Source organism: Psittacula echo (genome assembly GCF_963264785.1).
Source record: "Psittacula echo genome assembly, chromosome: 10".
Classification (NCBI taxonomy): domain Eukaryota; kingdom Metazoa; phylum Chordata; class Aves; order Psittaciformes; family Psittacidae; genus Psittacula; species Psittacula echo.
The window spans coordinates 895,952-921,187 of NC_137741.1; the positions used below are offsets into that span (position 1 = coordinate 895,952).

Consider the following 25,236-nt stretch of genomic DNA (forward strand, 5'->3'; position numbering starts at 1 on the left):
TGCCAGGGCCTCACCACCCAGATGAAGTATTGGACACTCAAGTATCTTTCCAAGCCTAACCAGTAGCCCTGTGCTGAGGTGTCCATCTCAGTCCAGTAAAAGCCAGCAGCATTTGTCCCCGGAAGGCATGGGCTGCAGGAGCTGCCCCTGGCACTGGGGCACCTGCCTGCCAACAGCAATCACCGTGACACTGGAGCAGTGTCACAGCCCAGCACCAGGATGGGCCCATGAAGCCCCCATGGATTCCTGGCTCAGATGGAAGAGGCTGCTTTCAGCCCTGCTGGGTTACAACACAAGCCAGGCTGCCCATCCTGCCCCATCACCCCAGGCAGCGTGGCTCCTGCCCAGCACATGGAGTTCTGTGGGCAGGGCCACCAAGCCTGATGGTGCTTCCCAAGGTTCTTGTTTCTGGAGCTAAGAGAAGCCTCCGAAAAGGAACATGCATCCCACCAATATGATCTCCTCCAAGTTAGCATCAAAACTGTTTATGGGGTCAAGGCTATCGGCCATGACTTTAACCCTCTGCCCACCATCAGTGGTGCCAGGCTTTGTTTGCAACCACCTCTCGATCCTGCTCCCTCCAAAGCCGCTCGTTGTTTGAACTGAGCTCAAGCACAGGCATGCTCAAGGCCTGGCTTTGCATATTACTCAACAGGACATGACAGCCACTGATGTTCTCACCAGGAACGTCTCACCCACAAAACACGAACCCTAAGGCATGAGCTTATGGATAGGTACTATCCACATTGACAGGATATGAAAGTCACCAGCCAAGAGGTTCAGAAGAAAGTCCTCATACAAGCACACTTTTCTTAATAGCACCTTAAGAGTTGTCAGCACTCAGTTAATCATGACTTGACCCCATAAAACCAACCCAAGTCCTTTGGGAGAGGCACGGTACAGCACAGAGCCAGGACTGGATCCTCTGCAAGCCAGGCGAGCATGTGAAGCTTCCTGCAGCAGATCTGACTCTGCCCCCTACAAAGCAGATGGCATCCAAAGCATTATTTTGTTTCAGGGCCACACAACTTTGGAGAACACATGCTGCATGTACCTACACATCTCATCAAGGAAGAGGCGTAGCTCCCTCTCGCTGCACAAGTTGTCAAACAAAGTCACAGCATACGGACATGGGATTTCAGCAAAAACACTGCCAGAAGGAGCATGATGAGGGGGCAGAGTTAAACTGCAGCACTCAGCTCTGCACTTCCCAGGTGCTGAGAACCAAACGCTCCAGTGCTGCACCACCCTACTTTGCAGATGGCTCTTCATACAATACCTTAAAGATCATCCCTATCATGTTGTCACCACTGCATCCTCAACACCTAAAGCTGTGCCAGCTATCAGGCTTGTTACATCAGCTTGTCACAGGATCGGGTGCTGAAGGAGCAGAAAGCAACTCATTGCAGGAGGTGAGGAAGATGGATGTGTGCAGGAAGTTCCAGACTGTTCTCATCAATCCAACCACGTGCACACAGATCCTTCCTCTCATGGACTCGGTCACCTCAACCACAACTCCCTGCAACTTCCCTGATGGCCATCAGATCACCTCACACAGCACGTGACAAACTCAAACACTTCATAGTCCTCTAACCCCCAGCAGGAGCAACCAACTGGAGCATGTTCACTGTGCTCACCCACAAACTGCTGTACAAGACAAAGTCCCAAAAGCGGTACATGGTCTCAAGCAAAGATTATTTTTGCAGCTTTATCCAAACAGTTCTCACTCCCTTGGCCTCTTCTTGAATGACAGGACCTTTAGGAAAACAGTCCACATGTTGGAGTATCAATAAACCAAAAAGCACTGGTACAACATAGGCTTGAGGAGCCCTTTACAAATAAACACAACTCTGGGGGGTTCTGCTCAGCAGTGCCAGGCCCGCACTCAGAAACCAAACCGCCACGCTCACCTCGCCGGGACTCAGGCAATAAAAGCTGGTTTGGGTTATGCATCTGGAGGACAAGCACAGGAAGAACCACTCCTGCAGCTCTCCTTCCCCTAAATGGTCAAGCTACTCGTACCACTCCATGGGGCTTTAATCGCATTTTCCAAAACAACCATTTACAGAAGGAGTTACAGCCGAGCCAAACCCCAAAAGGAGAAACTTGAGCTCAGAAGCTGTTACGGGAAACTCACCATCAGCTCTAAGTGAGGGTCTGGAGAGCTGAGATTAATCTCCCATCACAGCAACAGGTCTGTCCAAGCAAGGAGACACCCCTCACATACGCCATTTGAACCCAGACGTCACCCACAAGGGCTTTGAACCTCATAGCAGTATTTCTCACTCCTAACAGCATTCACCACCAGCAACTTAGCACCACAGAACCACAGAACAGTTTGGGTTGGATGGGACCTTCAAAGACTCTAGTCCAACCCCCTGCCATGGGCAGAGACGTCTTTCACTAGGCCATGTTGCTCTAAGCCCCATTCAACCCAGTCTTGAACACTTTCTGTCATGGGGCATCCACAACTTCTCTAGGAAACCTCTTCCAGTGTCTCATCACCATCAGCATGAAAATATTTCTTCCTTATGGCCAGTCTAAATCTTCCCTCTTCCAGTTTAAAACTGTTGCCCCTTGTTCTGTCACTGCAGGCTCTGGTAAAAGGTCTTCCTCCATTTGCCTTATGAACACCCTTCATACATTGCAAGGATGCAATCTGTGGATTCCCAGAGCCTTCTCTTCTCCAGGCTGACCCAGCCCAGCTCTCTCAGCCTGGCTCCAAAGCAGAGCTGCTCCAGCCCTAAGACCATTTCCAGAGCTCTCCACCAGACCTGCTCCAACAGCTCCACATCCTTGTTGTGCTGGGGCAGGATGCAGAGCAAAGAAGGAGCATCCCCTCTCTTGACCCACTGGCCACGGTTCTTTTGGTGCAGCCCAGGCTAGCTAGGAGCCATTGCCTCCTGCCTGGGGTGATGGGAGCAGTGCCAGCTCATGTCCATTCAATCACCCACCAGTACCCACAAAACTCTGTGAGAAAGCGCATGGCTTCTCCACAGGGCTGCTCTCAATCCAGTCACCCCCCCAGTCTGCACCAACAGCGGGGACTGTGCCAACCCAGGGGCAGGACCTCACACTTGGCTCTGTTGAACTTCACAAGGTTCACAGGAGCTCACCCCTCCAGCCTGTCAAGTCATCTTCTTGAAGAACACCACCCAATTCACACCACTGCCCCAGTGTGCAAGGCCACCACTACCATAACTTCAGCAACCTTCTCCTCGGCCACGCTGGCCATCACCAGCAGGTCCGGGACAGCTTTCATCAACTGCTCTGCGTCCCCTCCAGCTGACAGCAAGTCTTCAGCACGCTGAAGGCAGCTTATTTTCTCCCTCCTCCCACCCAGCCTGGGGCAGGCAGGAACGCTAATATGATACCATTAAACTGGCAAGAAGAAACCCAACCCTGCCGAGCCACGGCCCCATCTCTGCCCTTTCCATTCATTGCCAATCTCCGCATGAAGCGCGCTTGTCAGAAGATTTCTTGGGTTTCCTTCAGTTCTTCTGCCAAGTTCTGATTAAAATCTTCCTAAGTACTTTTCTCTTCATTCGATTTCCTAGAACTGAGGAGTAAACTGGACCCGAGAGCGGCACCGAGTGCCAGAGCTGATAGGCACTGACAGCCACGCCATCGACTCCCACACTGGCTCATTAGGATCAATGGGAAATTGTAAGCGATTCTCTTTCCGTATCAGACCATCAGGCCCCGGAGGAGACTGGGTTTTAATGGCCTTGCTCACTAGTGGGAGGTTGGAATCACTCCGTCAGCATGTGCTGCTGAGGCACCTCTCACCAGGCATTGCTTTAATGCCATGTTTGAAGCAGGATGACCAGGGAGGATGGTTCCCAAAAGCTTCTGGGTAATGCACAACAATGGAGCAGTGGGTAAGGAGCAAAGCACAGCACCGTAACACAGGTCTCCATGCCGAGAAACCATGGTCCCATCTAACAAAACAGTGGTCCCCTGCCCCAACTTAATGCGCTTTGCTTCATGATGGTGGCTTCAAACGAGGAGCCAACCTCTCATCATGGGTTCTTTGTGCTATCAGCTTGGGATCTGCACCAAACTGGATCCTCCGCTTGCCCAGAAAATCTGGCTGCTTCAGTGGTCTGGAGGATGAAGCTGCTGGTTTCTTGCCCAGAAACAACAGTCACCTGCAAGTCTGGTGGCTCTTGTTCCTACGGAAAAGGGACGGGGACACCATGAAGACGTGGTGCATCCTACCAGTCCTCCTAGCCAAGGGCAGCTGAGGAGAGCTCCTTCCCTGTGGGAAAGTGGATGCGTTTGACCCCAGGGCTCAAGCACACTGGGAGCGCTGGGTACGGAGGTGGCACAAAGGGAACTCCAAAAGAGCCTCTTGCTGTTCACACAACAAGAAAAACCAGAACCGGATCTCCCGCTGCCCTCTCCAGTGTGTCTTCTGCCTTTGAAGGGCCCACCGAGGGAGGTGCTCCTGCCGGGAGCCAAGGAGTACACAGCCTGGAAATCCCAACATCTTCACTTCTTAATGCCATGCACCTCCTCACGCCCTTGGGGGAACGGGTTAACACTGAACCTACTTAAAGGCCATGTGGGCAGGACACAAACTGCTCCAAGCTACCATTAGCTACCACTGAGTTACCTATCACAGGGAACACCAACAGCTCCTGCTTTCGTGATCTGCAGGATGGAACAGAGAGGAGCACAGGCTGTGAGCCCCTCAAAAGCAGGGCCTTTTCCTTGCATGTGGCTTCCACAAACAACCCAGGCAGCGATCCAGCAAAGCCATGGCATGTTCAATCACCTTTATGCTGGAGGGTGGTTTCATGTGCAGCCTCTGCTCTTCTGATGCAAGATCCAGCCCCTGCAGAGCACAGCCTGAGAGCTGAACCACCCATTCCCCCTGCTACCAAGGGGCTTTAACTCTTCCTCAAGTCAGGGCAGCTAAGAAACGCTCTGCTTGTGGGTGCAGGATTCCTACCAAAAGGCTGGTTTCCTTCAAAGGGACATTCAAAGCTCAGCCCCTCCAGCTCCCTTTCCCTTGTACACAAAGCAGAGTATTAATAGCCAGTGTGGAAGACCATAAAATACTAAAGAGCTCCTGTACCTTGAAATGTTAATGCTAAGCAAAAAAAAGAAACCTTCCTGTTAGCAAACTGCTCAGCTCTGTGATATATATATATATATACATACGTGGTTGCCTTCCTCCCCTTCAGCCACAGAACAGCAAACAGCACCCGAAACCCTGAAATGTCACTCTACTCACAAGGCATCCTACAGATGTGCTGCTCTCCCAGCGCCCAGGCAAGAGCGGCCTCACCAGCACACGCCAGCTCTGCCTGATGACTTAGTTACCACCTCAAAGAACCGGCTGGCGCCCGGCCATCCTCCCCTTACAGGATCCTTTCCAGCCTCCCAAAGAGATCTCTTCCGGCCCCAGAGCACCCATGGCCTGGCCCTGGATCTCCCCTGCACTTCCAAACCTCCTTTCCACACTTGGTTGCTGGAGCTCAGCTCCAGCACTTGTGTCCTCCCTTTTCTGCCATGACTTTGCTCCCTCCTCCTTGCAACAGGCCTTGCTTGCCTCTATCATGGTGGGTCAAGAGGACACGGAGCAGGGACCTGGGGCTGTGTGTCCTCCCAGGGAGGGTGGGTTGGGATCTCAAGCTGGCAGAGCAGCACCAGCTGGAAATACTTGCTTGGAGCTGGCACAGTCACGTCAACCACGGCTCTCGGCATGGTGCCCCTTTGCTGCACCGGCTGGTGATGCGTCACCCAGGCACCAACACCAGCTCTAGCAGCACCCATTATTGCTGGGACGCCCTTCCCAGGGAACAAGCCCCCTTTGGACAACACGTCCCACGCCTCCACTGGGGAACCACTGGGCAGGTGCTGCTTTGCCTTCTCCAGCCCGGCAGTGACAGGCTTGACCCCAGCAGCGAGCCCCAGCCCTGGGGTCCTCTTCGGCAGCCACTCAGCACACAGCTCACTCCGCAACAGCCTCATCCACCTGCAAACCAGACGAGCAGGAGGCAGCGTTACCTGCATCCCAGTGAGCGCAGGGAGGGATGGGGCGTTCGTTTGCGTAGCACCTGGGGAAGGAAGATCACCACATTGCACCGGCATCTCTCACAGGGGAGTGAGCTCCTGGAACGGAGCTGCTGGCTGGCTTGGGAAAATAAACACCCCACCACAATCACAGGACCTGTAGCCGTAATGGCGCCTTTTCCACCCAGAGCACCTCGGGTGCTCTCCCTGACAAAGCCCATGCACATGCCTAACAGGGGAGCATCCCATCCGTGCAGGGATTGGTTTCCCCTTATTCAGTGGGGAAACTGAAGCACAGAGGCTCCTGCATTCACATCAAGGGGGGGCAGCCATAGCCAAGAGTCCCAACAGGTCCTCTTGCTCCCTAAGCACCAGATGAAAGTGCTTTTGAGTTACATGGTGTCCCACCCCCTCGATGAGACTTAAAATGTGGTGACCTCCATGTCACAACCAGAAGTCGAGTTAAACCTGCAAAGCAGGTGAGCTCTCCACATCACTCACTGCAGCACGCTCCAAGAGACCCCATGAGAGCATGGGCCAGACAGCATCTTAAAATAAATCCAGACAACTCGCCGAGGTTTAAACCAATTTCAGTGTCAAGCACAGGGGAAACATCAGCAGATATGAGCACGTGCCATTATCACACCATATAAAAGCTCTGTGGTCAACGTCTTCCTGCAAAGAGATCTATCCTGTCTGCAGTGGGCGGGGATGGAGCGGGCACCGCTTAGCTAGCCAGGTGCAAGGCTGGGAGCACAGGACAAGGAGAGACAGATGGCACAGGGACCACGCGCCCTCCTGGGCTGAGTGGTGCTGGCCAAGGTCACTGCAAGTCCCGCGAGAGGCCAGGCAGAGCCCCCGACCCCTCACACCACAGCAAGGTCCAGGCAAAACCCCTGTGTGCGGCCCTGGCAGCACCGGCACTGCCGTGATCCCAGCCCTGTCCCTGCGCCAGCTGCGACCTGAGCTCACCCCAGAAAACCCCGGCCACGTTTATTTACAGCAGCTCCATCTCTGCTCTAGTCCGTGGGCAGGAATGAGTAACAGGGACAGGAATATCTCCAGCAGATGTTGTCACCAAATACAACATAGCATCGGGCTGCTGGTGACTTTAAATCATTTCAGAGCCCAGCGATTCCTTTCCAACCCTGGGCTGCCCTCCCCAGCTCTCTGACTCCAGCTGCTGGCTCCACATCTACGAGACCTGGGGTGACTCCTGACGAGGCTTCAAGCTCCAGGCGCTGACCACCACGAGGTAGGAACATCACAAAAAGTCACCCCAAAAAGCCCATTGCAGTGACCAGCTGCCTTTTATCCTGCACGAGGGTGCTGCCTGCTATCAGGTCAGAATATTCAGGTGCCCTTTCACTCAACACATCTCTGAGGCTGCCTGCACACAAGCACGCACAAGGAGGAAGGACTTCACAGCTCCAGCCCAAAGCATCCTCAAAAGCAGTGGCAGAGCAATGCAGCGCTGTGCTTGCATGGCAAACATCAGGAAGGCAGTGGCACAAAAGGTGTCAGGCCTGGAGAAAACAAGGAGAAGGCAGTGAATACCCTACAAGCCAGAATTCAAAAGCAGAGGAAGGGCAAAACAGGCAGTGTTTTGCTCCGCAGCCCTTCCCAAGGCCTCCCCGCTGCCGGTGCAGGAGCAGCTTTGCTCATTAGCGGGTTATTCCTGGCGAACTCCCCCTGCATCAGCTCCCGGCAGGGCCGTGGGAGCAGGCGCCAAGTTTTGAAGCCTCCGGGGTCACACAGTGCTCCAGACGCATGCATCTTCCTTTAAAGAAATCTCACTGTGCAGATAAATGGTGCTGGGTAACAGGGGTCATTAGGCTAATAAGCAGCCAGCGCCAGCCTGGGAGCAAAGCAACAAACACGAGAGTCTACCCGAGCCAGTTAGCCTCAAAATCTGATCCATCTCAAGCAGTTACCATCTCCATGGGAGGAGAAACCAAGTTCATGAGTCAGCAGCACCGATCATCCCCAGCCTTCCCATCAAAGTCTCTAACCAGAGCACTGGGGGGGCAGATCTGCAGGTCGACTGCACCAAGGAACTGCTGCAAGAAGCCATCCCCCCTCTGCCAGCCTCCTTGCTAGCACTGTCACTCTGCTTCCACCTTCAGGAATGGGAGATGCTTTCTCCATTTCCTATCTCCCTGTCCTTGGTGCAGGTCCTCCTTCCCGCTTCAGCAGAGACCGGGCTGTGTTTCAGCACAATGATCTATTAAACAGGATACAGCAACGCCAATGGGCATCAAAACTAACTCACTCCTTAACTAATCCTCCCCAGCAGTGCCAGCCAGGAGAGCAAACAGCGAGAGAGGCAATTTTCCTGTATAAAAGCTTCTGAGGTGGGATCAGCTGAAGCTCTCGGCCTGCTACATCCAGTGGTTATAAAAAAAAAAAGAAAAAGCCCACATATAAATAACCTCTCAGCAGGAGCCAAAACTCAAAGACTAACCCCATGGTTTTAAGTGAACGAGGCCAATTTCCTCCTTTGTAGCTCTTGACACATGTTGGCTGCGTGCCCCCTTCTTGCCTTGTTCCTACAGCAGAAGGCTCCAGGCGGCGGGGCCAGGGACGATAAGGAAACGAGTGGTGTAATTCCCAAGGCCTCCCCACGCAGCCCTGTCAGCAGCTCTGGAGGCGGCTGATTCCAGCATGGCTGCAGAAAAGAACCCACAACAAGAGGAGCAGGCAAGAGCCGGCAGCTGCCTGCACCCCCCGCCACTTCCTTGGGCTGCCAATGCTGCTCCGGCTGCCATTCTTTGGAAAGAGCCGAGCCCCGTGGAGCGAGGGGTGGGAAAGTGCACTGGGATGGCAAGAAGCTGGCTTCTGCCCAGGGCTGTCGGTATGAGCAGGTCCCTACCCAAAGCACTGGGCTTCCCACGTGCCTTAAAAATCCCTGCAGAAAACAGCAGAGCTCTGAAGGATGCAGAGGGAGCTTTGGGGTGGCTGTACAGCAAAAATTAGTTTCACCAAAATGCGTCCATTGGGAGCTTCTCTGCCCCAACTCTGACCCCAAGCCAAGGAAACCCACCCGGCGCTGCACCTCACATCTGGGACAAAATCACAAACACGTCGTGGAAGCATGAGGCTGGGACCAGCCCGTGACATCCCATCACAGCTTTGCCCCACATCACAGCGTCACAGAACGGTTTGCGTTGAAGGCAGCTTAAAGCTCATTCAGTTCCAATCCCTGTCACCTTCCACTAGAGCAGGTTGGTCCAAACCCCTGTGTCCAACCTGGTCTTGAACACTGCCAGGGATGGGGCAGCCACAGCTTCTCTGGGCACCCTGGGCCAGCGCCTCAGCACCCTCACAGGGAAGAGCTTCTGCCTAAGAGCTCATCTCAGTCTCCCCTCTGGCAGGTTAAAGCCATTCCTCTTGGCCTGTCCTTACAGGCTGCTGTTAAAGGTCCCTCTCCAGCTTTCTTTTCAGCCCCCTTTAGGTATTGAAAGACATCAAACAACCCTGCTTCCCAAACTACCACCCTGAATACACAGGAGCCCTTTTCATCCACACCTCACTGCGCATCTATGCTCAGAGCAGCATGGGTTTTGCCAAAGCCTTGCATCAAATGCCTTGAAATGTGGAGTGGGAAAAGCTGTTCTGCTGTGTTGGGTTCTTCTGCAAGCACGGAAGGTGCCCAGCATACAGAGGGCTTGAGGCCTCAGCACAGCAGCTCCCTGCTCCCACACCATTCCTCAGGGAGCTCGGTGGTCAAACCACAGTTGAACCAGTCTGTACTGAGCAAGATACAAAGAGCTGCTGGTAGAGGGTGAAGATCAAGTCCTAAAAGGATGCATGGACAGCTCTGGGCAATGTGAAGCAGCTTGCACTGGTGCGACCATCAGCTAGCAAAGGAGAGGACAAGCACTAAGGGACAGCAAGAAGCTGGTGACGGCCAAGACACTGCGAGAGAAGATGCCAGAGCAGAGCTGGAGCCCTTCACACACACCAGCAGGCTGATGTACAGCAGCAGCACAGGATGAGCAGCCACATCTCCACAGCCACATTCCATGAGCTACCTCCACGTTCAGGTTGGAGCCAAGCCCATGGCGGTCTCCAGGCTCCACACAGCAGAGCATCACTCTCTCCAAGGTGTAAAGCTGGAACCAAATACAATATCCAACACACAGAAATGTCCCCAAGAGAGTCTACAGCCATCTCCTGCTGGGCTTGCACCTAAGAGAGCTACTGCCTTCTAGGAAGATCTCACCTCTTCAAGCCAGAGTCATCCAAGCACCTCTTCACCTGAACCCTCACTGCGCCATCCACCATCAAACCTCACCCCTTCCACCAAAAATGACTGAAAAAGAAGAAGCAGATGTGCTTTCATTCTAGGTAAAGAACAAATGGGTGGGAGACACCCAGCACTGGGAGGTAATCCCATGTCCTGGTCAGGCTGGCACGGTCACAGCTATTAGGAATAGCATGCACATCATGCAAGTTTGCCTCTATGGGTTTAGGGGAAGAATAACAGATAACACCACAGCCACACTGCAAACCACTGGACAAGACAGCAGCAGCAGGAAGAGTCCAGGGATGTATTTTTTGGGACTATTTCTTTCTTAGCAGCTGCCAGCAGCACCACCTCCAGCACCATGCTGTCCTCCCACAGCACCACCAGTGTACTTTCACACCAGCTCTGGGGCCCATCCACTGCAGGGTTCCCCACCTTACAACGTCCCCTTCCCATCGGGCCACCCAGAGCAGGCATCTCTGCTCAGAGCACGTGCAGGGCACATCCCCACTGCGGCCAAGGGTAAAATTCAGGGCACAAAATGCACCGGTGGCTTTTGCCTCCTCTCCCGCAGAGGGCCAGCACTGAACCCAGCCTCCTTGCTGCCCAAAGCCGCAGCGCACGTGACACAGGGAGGCTTTCAGGAGAGGCTCCGTTTGCCCTTCCCTTGTTTGCAGCAGTGTCGCATCTGGGCGCTCAGCACAAGAGGAGAGAGGGAAAAAAAGAGAAGAAACAAACCCGCCTCCTCCCGCTGAACAACCTCTCCATCACAACAAAGCCTGAGCGGCAGCCAAGAGCCGGGAGCCTCTTTTGTCTAATGCTCACCGTGCCCTGGGCAGGCCGGTGCCGCAGCGTGGGTGCAGGGCAGGGGGCCAGGCACAGCACAGGGCGAGAGGAGCCAGGGCCGGCTCAGCCCCACGGGAGCAGCAGTGGGGCAGGGGTGGACAGGGGCTCCCCCCATACACGGCCATTTTGCTGAGCACAGCGGCTCACCCAGAGCAGGCGTTCCCTGTGAACCGAACCTCAGCTCCAGGGTGCCCAAGGACCCACGGCTTGCTGCTCGACACAGCAGGGACAGACCCAGTTGCTGTCCACACGCTCCAGACATGCTGCATTAGCAGAGGCTCGCTTCTCTCCCTGCTGCTAAAAGTACTAAGCTCCCACTCCTGCCCTAAATGTTTTCCGGGCTCCAGCAGCCTTGGCTGGTGAAAGGAGCTGCCCAGATACCAAAGCGCAGCCCAAGGCAAACCTGCGCTAGGTGCTCAGCGCACCCCAGAGAGCTGGAAGGTCTCAACAGGGTTACTGCCAACAGGCTTCATCAGGATAAGCCCCATCCCCGGCAAAGTTAATGCTTGTGTCCCAACACAGAGATGACATCAGGCTCGAGGAGGGTATGTAACAAGCCAGGGCAAGCCGCAACAGGAGCCTGGATACGGCCAGATAAGCACCTAGAAAAGGCGTGTTTGGGATCTTTGGCTCCCAAGGTTTCACCCCAGGAAGCAGCAACCAGAGGAGCCATGCGGTCACACTGGCAAAACACGTCCTGTCGAGCCCATGGGCTGTGTCCACTGTCACGGTGTCAGACATGTGTCACCTTGTCCTGTGTCAGACACAAGGAGCAAGGGTGATCTCGCCCATGGACACCACATCAGCTCAAGCAGCTGCTGACATGAAAGGGTGCCAAAACTCCCAAAGCAAAGCTCTTTCCTAGACCCAGAAGGACTGAGAGCTGCAAAATCTTACAGTGAGATATTTAAAGAGCACAAAAGCAGAAGGAGGGGCAAAGAGCAAGCTGACTGTGGCACCGAGGCACCTTGTTCAAGGAAAAATACTCACTGCTAAAGTGCTCTTTAATCCTCAAGGAAAAACAGTCTCAGCTAAAGTGCTCTTTAATCCAGCCAAGGAGATCCAACAAAACCTCCTGGCTGGAGGCTGACTGCTCAGCATGCACGTAGGTATGGGGAGGTCATCTACCCTGGGCTGAAGCCGGCGAAGAAAGAGACGTTCTCTCTTTCTTCATCCCCAGATGGAGACCAGCCTCCCTGCCTGAAACGGAAGTGGGAGCAGCACAGGGTTAAGCAGAGGACAAGCTGCTGGAGACCAAAGGTTGGGCTGAGTCACAATGCGGCTGTTCCTGTTTCGGTCTGAGCAAGTTTCTCTCTTCCCAGGCAGGGCTTGTCCCCAGGCCTGAAGGAACCAGCCGCCTACGTCCCCCTCTACTGCTGCTGCCCTCCCACCACCAGCACGTACCTGTGCTCTTCACTTGTCCTTCAGACTCCACACAGGGCATCTCTGCAGCTTCCAGGAAACAGCAAGAGCCCAACACCACTGCCCACCTCCACCTCATTAGCCACTAGCCCATCCTCAGGCTCTTTCTCAAGACATAAAACTGCCTTCCACCTCTCACCATGCAGACACCTTTCTTCTCCTCACCCTCAGCTTTCCCAAACCGAAGGAAGCCATCTAGCTGACAAAAGAGAGCTGATGGCTCCTCCCGAGTGCAAATGTGACACCATTTCCTGCAAATCCAGACCTTAAATCACTTCTCAAAACACGGCTGTGTTTGCATCCATGTGGTTGTACCAGAACCTGGACAAGTGAAATGGCAGAACCATCCTTACAGGGTATCTGTACAAAGATGATAGAACAGCATGGGCTGGAAGGGAGCTTAAAGCTCATTCAGCTCCAACCCCTGCCACGGGCAGGGACCCCTTCCACTGGAGCAGCTTGCTCCAAGCCCCTGCATCCAACCTGGCCTTGAGCACTGCCAGGGATGGGGCAGCCACAGCTTCTCTGGGCACCCTGTGCCAGCGCCTCAGCACCCTCACAGGGAAGAACGTTGACCCGCTGGTCACACAGCCCAGGATACAACCAGCTTTCTGGGCTGCAAGGGCACAGCAACAGCTCATGTCCAATTTATCACCCACCAGTACCCCACGGTCTTTCTCCACAGGGCTGCTTTTAATTCATTCACCCTCAACTCTGCACCAACAGTGGGGATTGCCCCAACCCAGGTGTGGGACCTTGCACTTGGCTCTATTGAACTTCATGAGGTTCACATGGGCTCACTCCTCCAGCCTGTCAAGGTCCTTGATGTTTGGTCCCTCTCTTCATAATCCTCACCTCACTCTGGCAATTCTATCAGCAAAGGGTTTCTGCAGCTGCACCAGTGAACAAAATAAATCCTCAATACTAAAAGCACAAGCAAAGCCATGCAGGGCACAACAAAAGGTCCAGCCAGCTCCCACAGTTTTCACAGTGGCCAGCAGCAGATGGCTATGAAGGAACGTAACAGCCAAACATGTTGAGATATTTCCCAAACCACTTCCCAGGCTCCAGCCCTCCTCGGGCTTTTTCCAAAAGACATTGTGCTGTACACCCGACCATGGGCTCCTCCTCCACAAATCCACCCAGGTGCCCCAGAGCATTGGGGAACTTCCAGCATCCAGTTTCTGCAGCAGCATGCAAGTCCACCATGCAAAAGAGCACCTGCTCCTCTTCCTGGTTTTATTCACTCTGGTTCCACTGCCAGAAAGGACAAGGCTACAACACGTCACCTTCACACCGCTCCTTCATCTTACAGGCTTCAGTCACCTGCTCCAGGAGCCTTCCCCTCGAGCAGAGGAAGCACTGACCTACTTAGCAACTCTTCTCCCATGGCTGACCATCCCCACCAGCCTTTTCTCCATATATGCTCTTTTAGTGGATGTTAAAAACAGGCTCAGCAACTCTCCCAACCCCGCTGAGCATTCCCCACGCGATCCTTCCCGGTGCCCAGCACTGGGATCCCCGCGCCAAAGCAGAACCTCTCCCCGGGAGCCCCCAGCTACAGACACAGCAAAAAACCCGCATCCCCGACACCCCCAGCCACCCTCCCCACACCCCAGCACGCTCTGGCAGCACCAGGGCTGAGCCACCCCAAATGCACACCCCACGCACAGCAAACGAGTGGCTTCACAGGCACGGACCAGCAACACCACGAGTGCAGCTGGTGCGGGGAGCTTCTGCTCCAAGCATGAAGAACTCCAAGCACTCAACGTGTTCCCCCATCTGCCCACAGCAACCACCTCACTTGAGATCACTAAGAAACAGGCTCCCTCCACTCCAGCGGCTGCATTCAGAGCTGGCTGAGCAGCTCCCAGAGCCAAGCGCCGCTCAGACGGACAGACGGCCGTTCACTAGAAGGGCTTTTTGTACCCCTGGTGACCTGGAAGAGCAGCTTCACCAGCTCAGCATCACTGCTGCACATCAGCAAGGAGCAACATGTACAAACATCACCCCCAGCAACCTGTCGTCCTGAGGCTGAACGTCTCAAGTGGGACAAAGCCCAGACAACAACAGCAGACCAAGAAACAAGGCAGTGACTCCCATCAGCCCTGCACCTTGTGCTAGTCTACGCACACACAGGGATCCCACATCTGCTAACATGTTAAGGTCTCCTCTCTGCAAATGATGCAACCAGAGAGAAATAAACTCCCCTGGGAGCTGCAGGGAGCTTTCACACACAAGGTAAAGCCACCAGGAAGCAGAGCATGGTGGCCAAGAGACACTGCCCTGTCCCATCAGGAGCTGCAGCAGGCACAGGACTAGGACACCCTATTAACCCAGGTTCCTCCCACAGAAGGTGAACAGGCTCAGACCTGCTTGGCACAGACACAGCACCGAAGAAACCAAATCCCCAAGGGTAGGGCAGGCTGGTGCCCTGACGCATGGTGACTGCAGGCTGTTTGCTCGTGCACAGCTTGACCAGTGCCCTTCCATCGCCACATCCGGATCACCAGCCAAACCATCTTCGCACCAGAACCAGGAGGCACCAGCCGTACATCAGGGCTGGCCCCCAAGAGCACAAGACACGTGGTGCTGCTGCAAGCTCTGCAGTGGCATGTCCCAGCACAGGAGTGACCCCCAGAGTCAAGCAGCAATGTCGATTCCACCCACACCCCATCACCTCTCTTACCTTCTCCGACTTCACCTTTTTCAGCTGTCGGCACTCGCTTTCCCCGTCCTCCAGCTCTGACTTAACTCCCAAGGGATTGAGTGCCGCTCCCGTGTCAATAGCTATACTCCCAAGCTGCTCGGCAGCAGCAGGCTCTGTCCCCTGGCCCCCATCATACTGTCCCACCCTCACTGCCAGGGCCAGTGGCTGCAGGACGCTCGGCTCCTTCTCCGATGCAGCCCCTGCACTTTCACTCCTTTCCTTCTTGCTTTTGGACGAGCCACCCTCCTTCTCCTTCTTGGAGCCGGCCACGCTGCGAGATGCCTTGGCCGATTTCTCTGAGCCCTTCGGGGTGACGGCAGGCACCAAGCTGCCCGAGTTCGCACCATCCCCAGAGCGTCCTTGAGCCTCCTTCTTGCCACCAGCTCCCTCGCTGGGAGTGAACAAGGAAGTCCCTGGGGCTGGCTTGCCACTGTCCTTGCCAGTCTTGCTCCTTTTCGACTTGGATTTGCCCTCCTTGCCCTGTGGGCCTGGCACCGGGCTCACAAACTTGATGTTATCCGGCAGGGTCGCCACCGCGTTGGGTGCCGGGAGCCCCACCTCTTTGGAGCCCGACATTTCCAATTTCTGCTGATCCTTCTCCAAATCAGCGTCCAGGTCAATGATGAGATTCCCTACGCCAATGTCCCACTCATCCCCGCTGTCGTACGTCTCAACCGGGTTCGCATCGATTCCTTTCCCTCCGGAAGCTCCGCTGCTCAAGGACATCTTAGAGTTAACAGCCCCTCACAGTTCAAGGTTCTTCCCTGCCTCCACACCCTGGGGGTCACCTACGTCCTTGGGGGGCTTCCAGTGGTCTGGGTCTGCCCAGGTGACGGCATCGCTGCTGGAAAGAAGAGCAAAGAGAACAGGGTTACACACAAAATGCCCAGGCAGGCAGATCTGAAGGTCAGAAGAGCCACACGTGCAGGCAGGAGCAGTCCTGGGCAGGGTGAAAGCCCCCAACCTCCCAAATCCCCCTCACACAGCACGAGGCAGCATCTTCCTGCTGCCCTCCCCAGGCTGGGGCTGCCTCAGCCATCCCTGCAGCAGGAGCAGCCATCTGGCACTGGTCCCTCGATCAATACCAGCCCTGGCAGGTCACGGCTCTCGGCTCCACAAGACATTACTCACACGTTTCCCTGCTCGCCATTTCCCTCTGAATTATCGAGCGCTGCCCCTGGGAGGGAGGATTGATTCCTCTCCTGCTGATGCCACACGGGGGGAGGGCTCCTGTCCGCACCAGAGCCACTTGCCAGGGAAGTCAAGTGCCTCAGTGGGAAATAAATACCAAGTTTCCAAGCACCTGTGACACTTGGGACACATTGAGCATCTGCTGAAGGCCAAATCGCAGCAGGAAGTGCAGGGTTTCCATCCTGCGGCTCCAGGCAGCACAACACTGCTCCGGTTTGGGGACATTAAACTACTGTCACCTTCAGCACGATGAGCCTGCTGGCTTCGAATGGTGGGAAACCGAGACACAGCTGCACAGGTACCGGTCTTAACTGGGAAGAGGGGGATCAGCCCTACCCGCCTGCGCCATGGCAGACCCCAAAGAGCCCAAAAGTTCTACTCCCGGCTTCCCCAGGGCAATGAGAGAGGAAAACAAAACAGACACCCACACACAACCTGGAAATGCCAGAGCCCTCACCGGGATTCGCTCCTGGCAGTTACACTGAGACACAATTAACACATGAAACAGCTTCTCCCCAGCAGCCACCCAGCCAGGTCCTTGGCTCCAGGTCCTTGGCCCCAGCCGTTCACTTTCCAGATCGCTTAAGAACTCCCTGAGCACCCATCTGGATGCAGCTCCTCTCCACCACCACCATTCCACCTTTCCCCAACAAGCTCCAGGCCTGCCTGCTCCCAGTACTCTTTATGAGCAACACTTCAAAAAACAGGTGACTTAAAGAGAAATGAGAAGGAAAAACAACAAAAACCAACTCCACACAGGCATAAATTTCTTCAAACCCAGCAGGCAGGAGCCTGGAAAGCAGCTCCACGGTGCGTTTCCAAAGATGCAAACACTGTAAAAATGCCAGGGATTCTTTCATCAGACAGGCTGCCACAGCCAGACCATTTTCCATCTGCTCCCCACAGCATCCTTGACTCCGTATAGCTAATAATCCTCTCTCTGACAGGTCATTACGGAGATTTTTAACCCCAGGAGCTAGGGGCTAGCATCAAGCTGGAAATGAAAAGCACTGCCCTCTCATTTCAGTGGCAGAGAAAGTGCCGATTCAGGAGATCCCTTTGCGCAGGGGCATCACTAACGGCTTCCCAAAGCCACCCTGCAGGTTTCTATCGTCACCTCCTCCTCTTCCTCCTCCTGCCCCAGCACTTGCTCTGCAGCCTCAAGCCAGGGCATCCAGCCCAACCTGCCCCTCCAGGCCAGCAACCAGCAGTGACCATCCCATCTCTGCACAGCACAGACCTCTGTGGTCAGCACACAGACAGCTCCCTTTGTGCCGTGGATCCACTCTGATTCCTTTGTCCGGGTGGGCAGAGCTGGGAACAAGGTGGATGAACCCAATTTTCATCTGGTAACAGCCACTTCCCAGCCAAAAGCTGTGACACAGCATCCAGCCACAACCCTGCTGGACTGGGCTTGGGGACATGGCACTGGACCAACACATGAGATGAGGCTCAAGCTCCAGCTCCAAGAGCTGCCCACCCAGGGCTGGAGCATGCCAAGGGCCACAGCCAGCTCAGAGCAGGGGAACAAACCGGCCTCACAGTCGCAGCAGGAGGACAGACAGCCCGCAGGGGTGTGTTGCGACAGGCACAGCACCTCCTCGACGCCGGTTTGGATGGCTCTCAGCTCACACAGGGAGCTCACCTTGCTGTACATGTGCGTATATACATGCACATATACATAAATATTATTTATATATACATGAAATAAGGAGAGCAGATGAGCGGGACTCGGGCCTGGAACTATGCGAAGAGCAGCAGCGTTTGCCAATTCCTACCACAACAAAAGGAAGAAGGAGCCCAGAAGGCCGCTGGGTCTCTGGTGATTAGAGAGCCAGGAACAATCAAAGGGCTCGAAAACAAGAAGAGAAAAAACATCCACCCTACAGACGAGGCGTCGAGGGAGCCCCAGCTCAGCTAATGCAGAGGGAAGGGAACCGCAAACAGGACAGACGAGAACACGCTGGATTTGCAAGTGGAGGAAAGGCACGTCGAGCTGCAGCCGGAGCTCAGGAGGTGCAGCTGCTGAGGAGGGACCAGGGCAGCAACGGACCCTTTCCAGCCTGGGGCTGAAGGAGGGACCTGACACACGATCTGGGGAGGGGTCCCTGAACATCATCCACTGTACATGGCTCTACACCACAAACCCCCTCCCTCAAACTCCCCTTCTGATTCCCCATTTCTCCAAAGCGCCACTCTTGCAGGCTCAGTCTCTGCAGCTGGAGCAGTATCTTGGGACCCTCATCCAAGCAAGGCCCCCACAGGGACCTGCCCTGTCACTGTGATTTTGGGTGGATGAGAACCCCCAGCGACCACAGCCCCATGGCCCAGAGAAGGAGGTCTCTTTTCCACCGCCTGGTTTGCCCAAGCTGGAAAAGCGCCGGGTGCCATCCAGATCCTCCCCGCTCCCCTGCGGGGGGGGGGAATGCCACCACAAGTCACAGCATCTCAGAGAACAGACTGAGGAGATTGATTCAGCTCTGAACGCGTCCTTCCCCTTACCTCCTGCCATGGCAGGATTGATCCCCGTGCAACATGAAAAGCATGTGCTCACTTGTTGGCCTGGAGACCTGCCAACAAAGCATTTTAAGAGCAGTCCTGGAGCGCAGATCCTACAAAGAGACAGCTTTCTGCTTGGGAATGCTGCACACACACAGCACCAGACATGAATAATTCAGCTCCATTAGGTGCCGAGACCTCTACAATCCGCATCTAGGGGCTGGGATGGAGCCAAGCATACTAAGAGACAAACCTGAAAGTTCACTTTGGAGCTGCAAACACACCTACAGAAAGCTATTCAAACAGAAGAGCTCACCTTCGACAGGGAGCGAGGAAACCGCACGAGCCCGCGGCTCTTTGTGCTGAAGCATGTGCAGGATGCCGGGCGCTGAACCCACCGAGCCCGCGCCGCTCCAGCCTTTCCTGCCGGGTACTGCAGGCCAAGAAACCGAACTGGGGCAGGACTGAACGCCCAAGGGCAACGAGCTGCAGAAGAAAGCTCTTCTGGCAGCAAGCAGCCCACACGCAGGGAGCCTGTCTCACACCCATGTGCTCCAGCCTGCAGCGCTCCAGGATCAGCCTCTGGTGGCTTCCAGACATGACCGACTGCAATTTTCACCCTGATTAACTTTCAGGAATGCCCGCAAGAAGGAGCGGTGAAGAACGATGGGAGGGGGGGGATCTCCAGGATGCAGCATTTCCTCTGGCGCGGCACAAGGCAGGGAGCAGAGGGGTTCAGCAAGATGCTCTGGAGCAACCGTGGAAGCAAACAGACCCCTCCGCTCCCTTCCACAGGGAGGCAAAGGCCGCTGAGGCAGAGACCCACGGAAGAGCTGCTGGCCCCCACCAGTTGCCGAGACCCCGAAGGGCTCCCCAGGAGCCGTGGCACGAGGGGCTGCAGCAGCGGGGCCCGGCCCCCAACCTGCTGCCTCCGCACAACATCCCTTTTTGTTTCCTTTTACGACTAAAGCAGCTCGGGGCGGGGGGGCCGCGCTGCTGCTCCCGCTCCCCGCTCGGCTCCTACCGCCGCATTTATAATCCCCCAGCTGGGCTTGTTTGGGTTGGATTTTTGTTAAGTAACTCCCATGTCTTTTCTGCAGATTTCTTTTTAAGATGTTCCTCTCTTTCCCCGCCCCCTCTCTCTAGAGATGGGGGAGAGAAAAGAGAGATGTTGAACGCGAGCCAGCTGGCACGCACGGGAGGAGACGGAGAAATCTGCACAAAGGAGCTTCCTCACTCACTTGCTGCTTTCAGCTCAAGAAATCACACAGGGGAGGAGGGTTTGCTCTACCCCATACATCAGTCAAGCCGTTAGCAGACAAAGGAGATTTACCATGACACCCTCCAGAACTGCCACCCAACGGGGGCAGGATCCCCCCGCCGCCTCCGCCCGGCGGGAGGCCGAGCTGTTGCAAAACACGCAGAGGCGCAGGGCTTCCAAACAAGCTGTTCCATGTGGAATCCAGCAAGATGTGAATGGAGGAGCCGCGCTCCCGCCCCCTGCTCGCACAAGATGCCGGCAGAACTCCGGTGGCTCCCGGGGCCGAGCGGGACGGCGCCGGCATGCTGCCAGAGGGAGAAGGCTGAGCCCAATTTGAATAAAATGGAGCCACCCTGCTTTTTTTAATATGGAGGTGCACCCCGCCAAGACTACAGCTTCCAGCATGCACCGCGGCCCCAGCGCAGCCAGGCGCCACAAACTTGGGCCGGGACTCCCAAGTTTCCATAGGCTGAGCCTTGACACTGGAGATGAACCTGACACAGGGCAGCGCTGGAGCCATGAGTCATTTGTTGGCATTCTTGAGAAAAGCCTGAAATATTTCAGTGCAGGCATTCCAAAAGCAGGACAGACGAGGTCACTGGAAAAGGCTGAGAGGGACCAGCAAGACCCAGCTTGTGCAGCAGGTCGGAGGAGGTGATCCTGCCCCTCTCCTCTGCTCTCGTGAGACCCCGCTCACAGCACTGTGTGCAGTTGTGGTGTCAACATAAGAAGGACACGGAGCTGTTGGAGCAAGCCCAGAGGAAGTCACGAGGATGACCAGGGGCTGGAGCACCTCCCGTATGGAGACAGGCTGAGAACATGGGGGCTGTTCAGCCTGGAGAAGAGAAGGCTGCGTGGAGACCTCAGAGCAGCTTCCAGTGTCTGAAGGGGGCTACAAGGATGCTGGAGAGGGACCCTTCATCAGGGACTACAGTGATAGGACAAGGGGTGATGGGTTCAAACTTGAAGAGGGGAAGTTCAGGTTAGACATCAGGCAGAAGCTCTTCCCTGTGAGGGTGCTGAGGCGCTGGCCCAGGGTGCCCAGAGAAGCTGTGGCTGCCCCACCCCTGGCAGTGCTCAAAGCCAGGTTGCATGGGCTTTGGGTGACATGGCCTAGTGTGAGGTGTCCTTGCCTATGGCAGGGGGTTGGAACTGGATGATCTTAAGGTGCTTTCCAACCCAAACCATTCTATGATTCTATGGAGGAAGATGGGAGAGGTGGGCAAAAACCTTTTTCATGCAGGGGTGGCCAGGCAGTCACTCTACCTGGATTTACCAGATTTATCAGTCACTACAACCACTTGTTACCAAACACACGCTCAAGCGTCAACCTCACACTCCTCATCACTCAAAAGATGCAGCTCAGATCAAAACTCAATCTCACATCTACCCCCATGTGCTCACGACCTTCAAACAATCTTCACAGCAACGCCCAGCAAGACGTGGCACACAAAGTTCACCAAAACTGTAGACACAAGATGAGAGCAGATCTCAGCCCGGCTGTGTCTGAGGAATGTGCTTCACCAGATTAGCTAAAACTCCGTGTTTGCTTACTCCTTTCACCTTGACACCAAAAAGGCACTGAGAAACTCATTCTACACCTGAAAAACCCAACGTTCTTGAACACAGCTCGATGGCAAAGCTGTCCTCGCCAGAACCCCTCGCTTCCCTCAACATCCAAACACATCACTGACACACAAGGCTCACAAAAAGGGGGAAAACAAAAAGGAGGAAATATTTCAGGCCTTCCTTTATATCACAAAATGGGGAAAATTGGAACAAGTTCCTCTTTAATCCTCCCAACACTCTTGGAAGTGTCACCACCAAAGTCCCAGTTTTTCATTTGTTCATGCCTCAGGAGCCCACAGTTCTTCAGATATACAACGATTTGATTTTGAAGCCTCTCAACCCTTGCATTTTATTCAAGCTCCAACCTCTGTACTGGATAAAGCACGGATCCATTTCCTCTGCCAAAACACAAGTCAAGAGCTCCAGATTTCAAGAAAAGTAATGGCGAGAGAAACATCACTCAAGCGCACGGCACTCAGCTCAAGCGGGAGGACCATCAACACCTACAGACCTACAGGAAGGCACCACACTTCATTCTGTTCCCATGAAGGACAGAAGGCAAATGTCACCTCAGCACATCTGCCTACTGGAGTTACTTCTCCAGTCGGAAGCTGAGCAAGCACCATCATTACACACAAGCGTGAACACACGTGTCAACACGACTCAAGTCATAGAATGTAGAGCACACCTAGGCTGGACGGGACCCTGAAAGGTCACCTGGTCCAGCCTTTTGTGGGAAAGGGAGCCCAGATGAGATCATCCACCATCCTGTTCAGTCGCATCTTGAAAACCTCCAGGACTTTGCCATGTCCCTGAGGAGGTTGTTCCAGTGAACGGTTGTTCTCACCATAAAACATTTCTTTCTTACACCGAGATGAAAATGCGCTCGGCGCAACTTGTATCCGCTGCCCCCTGACTTCTCCCTGGGGCTCCTTGTGAAGAGAGAGCCTTCACCCTCTTTGTAGCTGCCCTCTAAGTCCAGCAGCTTGCCTGCATGCACAGCCCTTCCCCGGAGAGCTCACGGCCATCCTGCCAAGCACAGGACAGGTTTGCAGGAAAGGTCCCAGTGGTGGGATAAAGCAGCAGCATGGACTAGAGGAGCACCAAGCACAGCCACGGTTGACGAGTGTTGCGCCAGCACTTCATTACAGCTCTCGCTGCACTGTCCTGTGCGAGGCACGACCCCTTCCCAGGTCTCTCTGCTGCAGAGATGAGCAGATAGCAGCAAGGCTCAGGCTTGGCTGTTCCTATGAACACTGGCTCATGCAAAACCAGGTAGAATTCTTCCAGCAAGCATGACCTCAGAGACTTCAAAATCTCTGACAGCTGAAAACAGCCAAGAGTTTTCTTAGCAACCCCAGCACTCAGACCTACATCCGTAAGCACAAACTGGTACCCAGCACTCTGAATGTTCAGCTGTACTGGGAAAGAGGAACTGAAAACCCCACACGCATGGGAGAAAAAGCATTCAGTGGGTAAAATAACAGACCCAGCTTTCTTCCTGCAAGCTCTGGGATCTCTCCTGAATTAGAGAATCCCAATGGGGATTCACCCCTCACCATTGTGCCTGCACACTGGAGCACACCACCATGTAATTGCCACGCCCAGACGTGCATGTGATGGTTTAACAGTAACACAGCCCCATCTTCACCCAAAACCTGCATCCCCGCTCACCCCATGACCCCCACGTGCCACCCTGCGGCGCACAGCACCCAGTGGGAGCCAATGGGAGCGGGGAGGCACCACCACAGGGTTCGGCTGTTGAAGGCTGACACACAGGCTGCTGGTGGCTACATGGTGGCAAAGGCAGAAGCAACCCTGTGAGCAGTAACCAGCCAGAATTAACTCGGAAGCACTTCAGGAGAGTCCGAGCCAGACAAGCTGGTGCGCTACGGCTCAGGGCAGGCGCTGCCGGCAGCACCAGACATGGCCCCAGTGCTCCCCTACCAACACAGAGCCCATTCCTGTCGAACCCAGCCAGCCATGCTGCTGCTGCCTGCTGCCAAAAATAACATTAAATACTCCAAATGGGACAGCTGAGGAAACCAGTTTGGCATCGAGCTCTGCATCACGATGCTTCCCATAGGGACAAACCCGGTGGTTGACGGTCCCTCGAGCAGAGCTGGTTTCCACCAGGGAAGTGGAGCAGCAGCCGTGCGATTTAACAACCAGTCTGGTTACACACTTGCAGAAGTGAACTGATTTATGAGGGCCTTAAAGATATCCGAATTGGTGGCCTGTCCTCACACACAATCTAGAAAGGGGTACAGAATACATAAAAATAACCCAAAAAGGCTCACAAATTCCAGATAAAGCTCTGTGCAGGCTGGAAGACTGCCAGCAGCCTGAGAGAGTCAGCAGTGGGAGGAAGCAGCAAGATGGATGTGACCAGGAAAGATCCCTGAAGCATCAGTCACGGAGACAGGAAGAAAGAAGAGCTGGCAAAGACCAACAACCAACAGGCATAAATAACTGCTGGAGTAAGTGCCGGAAACAAGGAGCTCGCCCTTTCCCCCCATGCCCAGCACCATCAGCGGGGCTGCACAAAGGCACCCGCACTCTTGGCAGTAGCCTCAGCTCCTGGCATTGGTGGGAGCAGGCACCTCTGGCCCAGCCGTGTGTATGTTCACTTCCCTCACAGGGCTTTAGAGGCGGCGAGGCTCCATCCCACAGTCCTGCAGTAGGCCCAGTCCCAAGCTGGGGCTCTCCCAGTTGCAGCCACACATGCTTCCAGTGAGGATCACACTCCACGGTGGTACAGGAAAGGAAAAGCACCGGCTGCACTGGCAGATGCAGGGAGGCTCCATGGTGAAGTCAACGTCTCGGTTCTGCCTTCTTCATCCAAAGGAAGAGCAATGCCCAGTTGAGCAGTGCCCTCCCAGCCACAGCCCTCCCTCAGCAGCAGAAGGGTACATAGCAGTACAAGACAGAGAGGATGGACAGATGCCCACTTGCTCCCAAGGAAGGGGGAGAGCTTCAGGGATTTGTTTTCTTTTAGGAGAGCACGCAGGCAGCCTTGGCCACGTCCCAGGCTTCAGAAGAGGACAAGCATCTCTCCACCGCTCCAGAAATGAAGGATCCGCCACTTCACCTATTAATGCCTTTAATTCCCTTCATTCAATAACCAATTAGGGCACCTTGGCTACATGAACGGAGGCTTGATTTGCAGCAGAATGAAGACTGTAGATGCTGCTGTAATCTCTCTTGCTGTCAAACCATCAGCCTGGGAACACTTGGGGGAAAACCCAACCAGGCTGCGAAGTAAAGGAGGAGAGAAGGCGTACACAGACAGGGACAAATGCAAGCAGAGCGAGTGCCATGCCAAGAAATCCCTCTTTTTTTATTTCCTGGGAGGGATAATAAATAGGTGAATTTCACAGATTAATAAAGCACATTTGCAGAGCTATGATATACATCAGAAAGTTGCTAATTCACGCTAATGACCCATTGCAAATTGCTGAATTT

General features: G+C 54.6%; 1 protein-coding gene across 3 annotated transcripts in view; it reads right to left on the reverse strand.

Moving 5' to 3' along the window:
- The window catches only part of ZNF609 (zinc finger protein 609), a 69,392-nt gene that overhangs the window by 38,771 nt on the left and 5,385 nt on the right, over positions 1-25,236 (reverse strand). For 2 of the 3 annotated variants that reach the window (XM_080626055.1, XM_080626057.1), the window contains exon 2: positions 15,231-16,095. In XM_080626055.1, the coding sequence (XP_080482181.1) occupies positions 15,231-15,977 (747 nt within the window). In that variant the 5' untranslated portion in view covers positions 15,978-16,095. The remainder of the gene's footprint in view (positions 1-15,230; positions 16,096-25,236) is intronic. The other variant, XM_080626056.1, reaches the window with a different exon arrangement.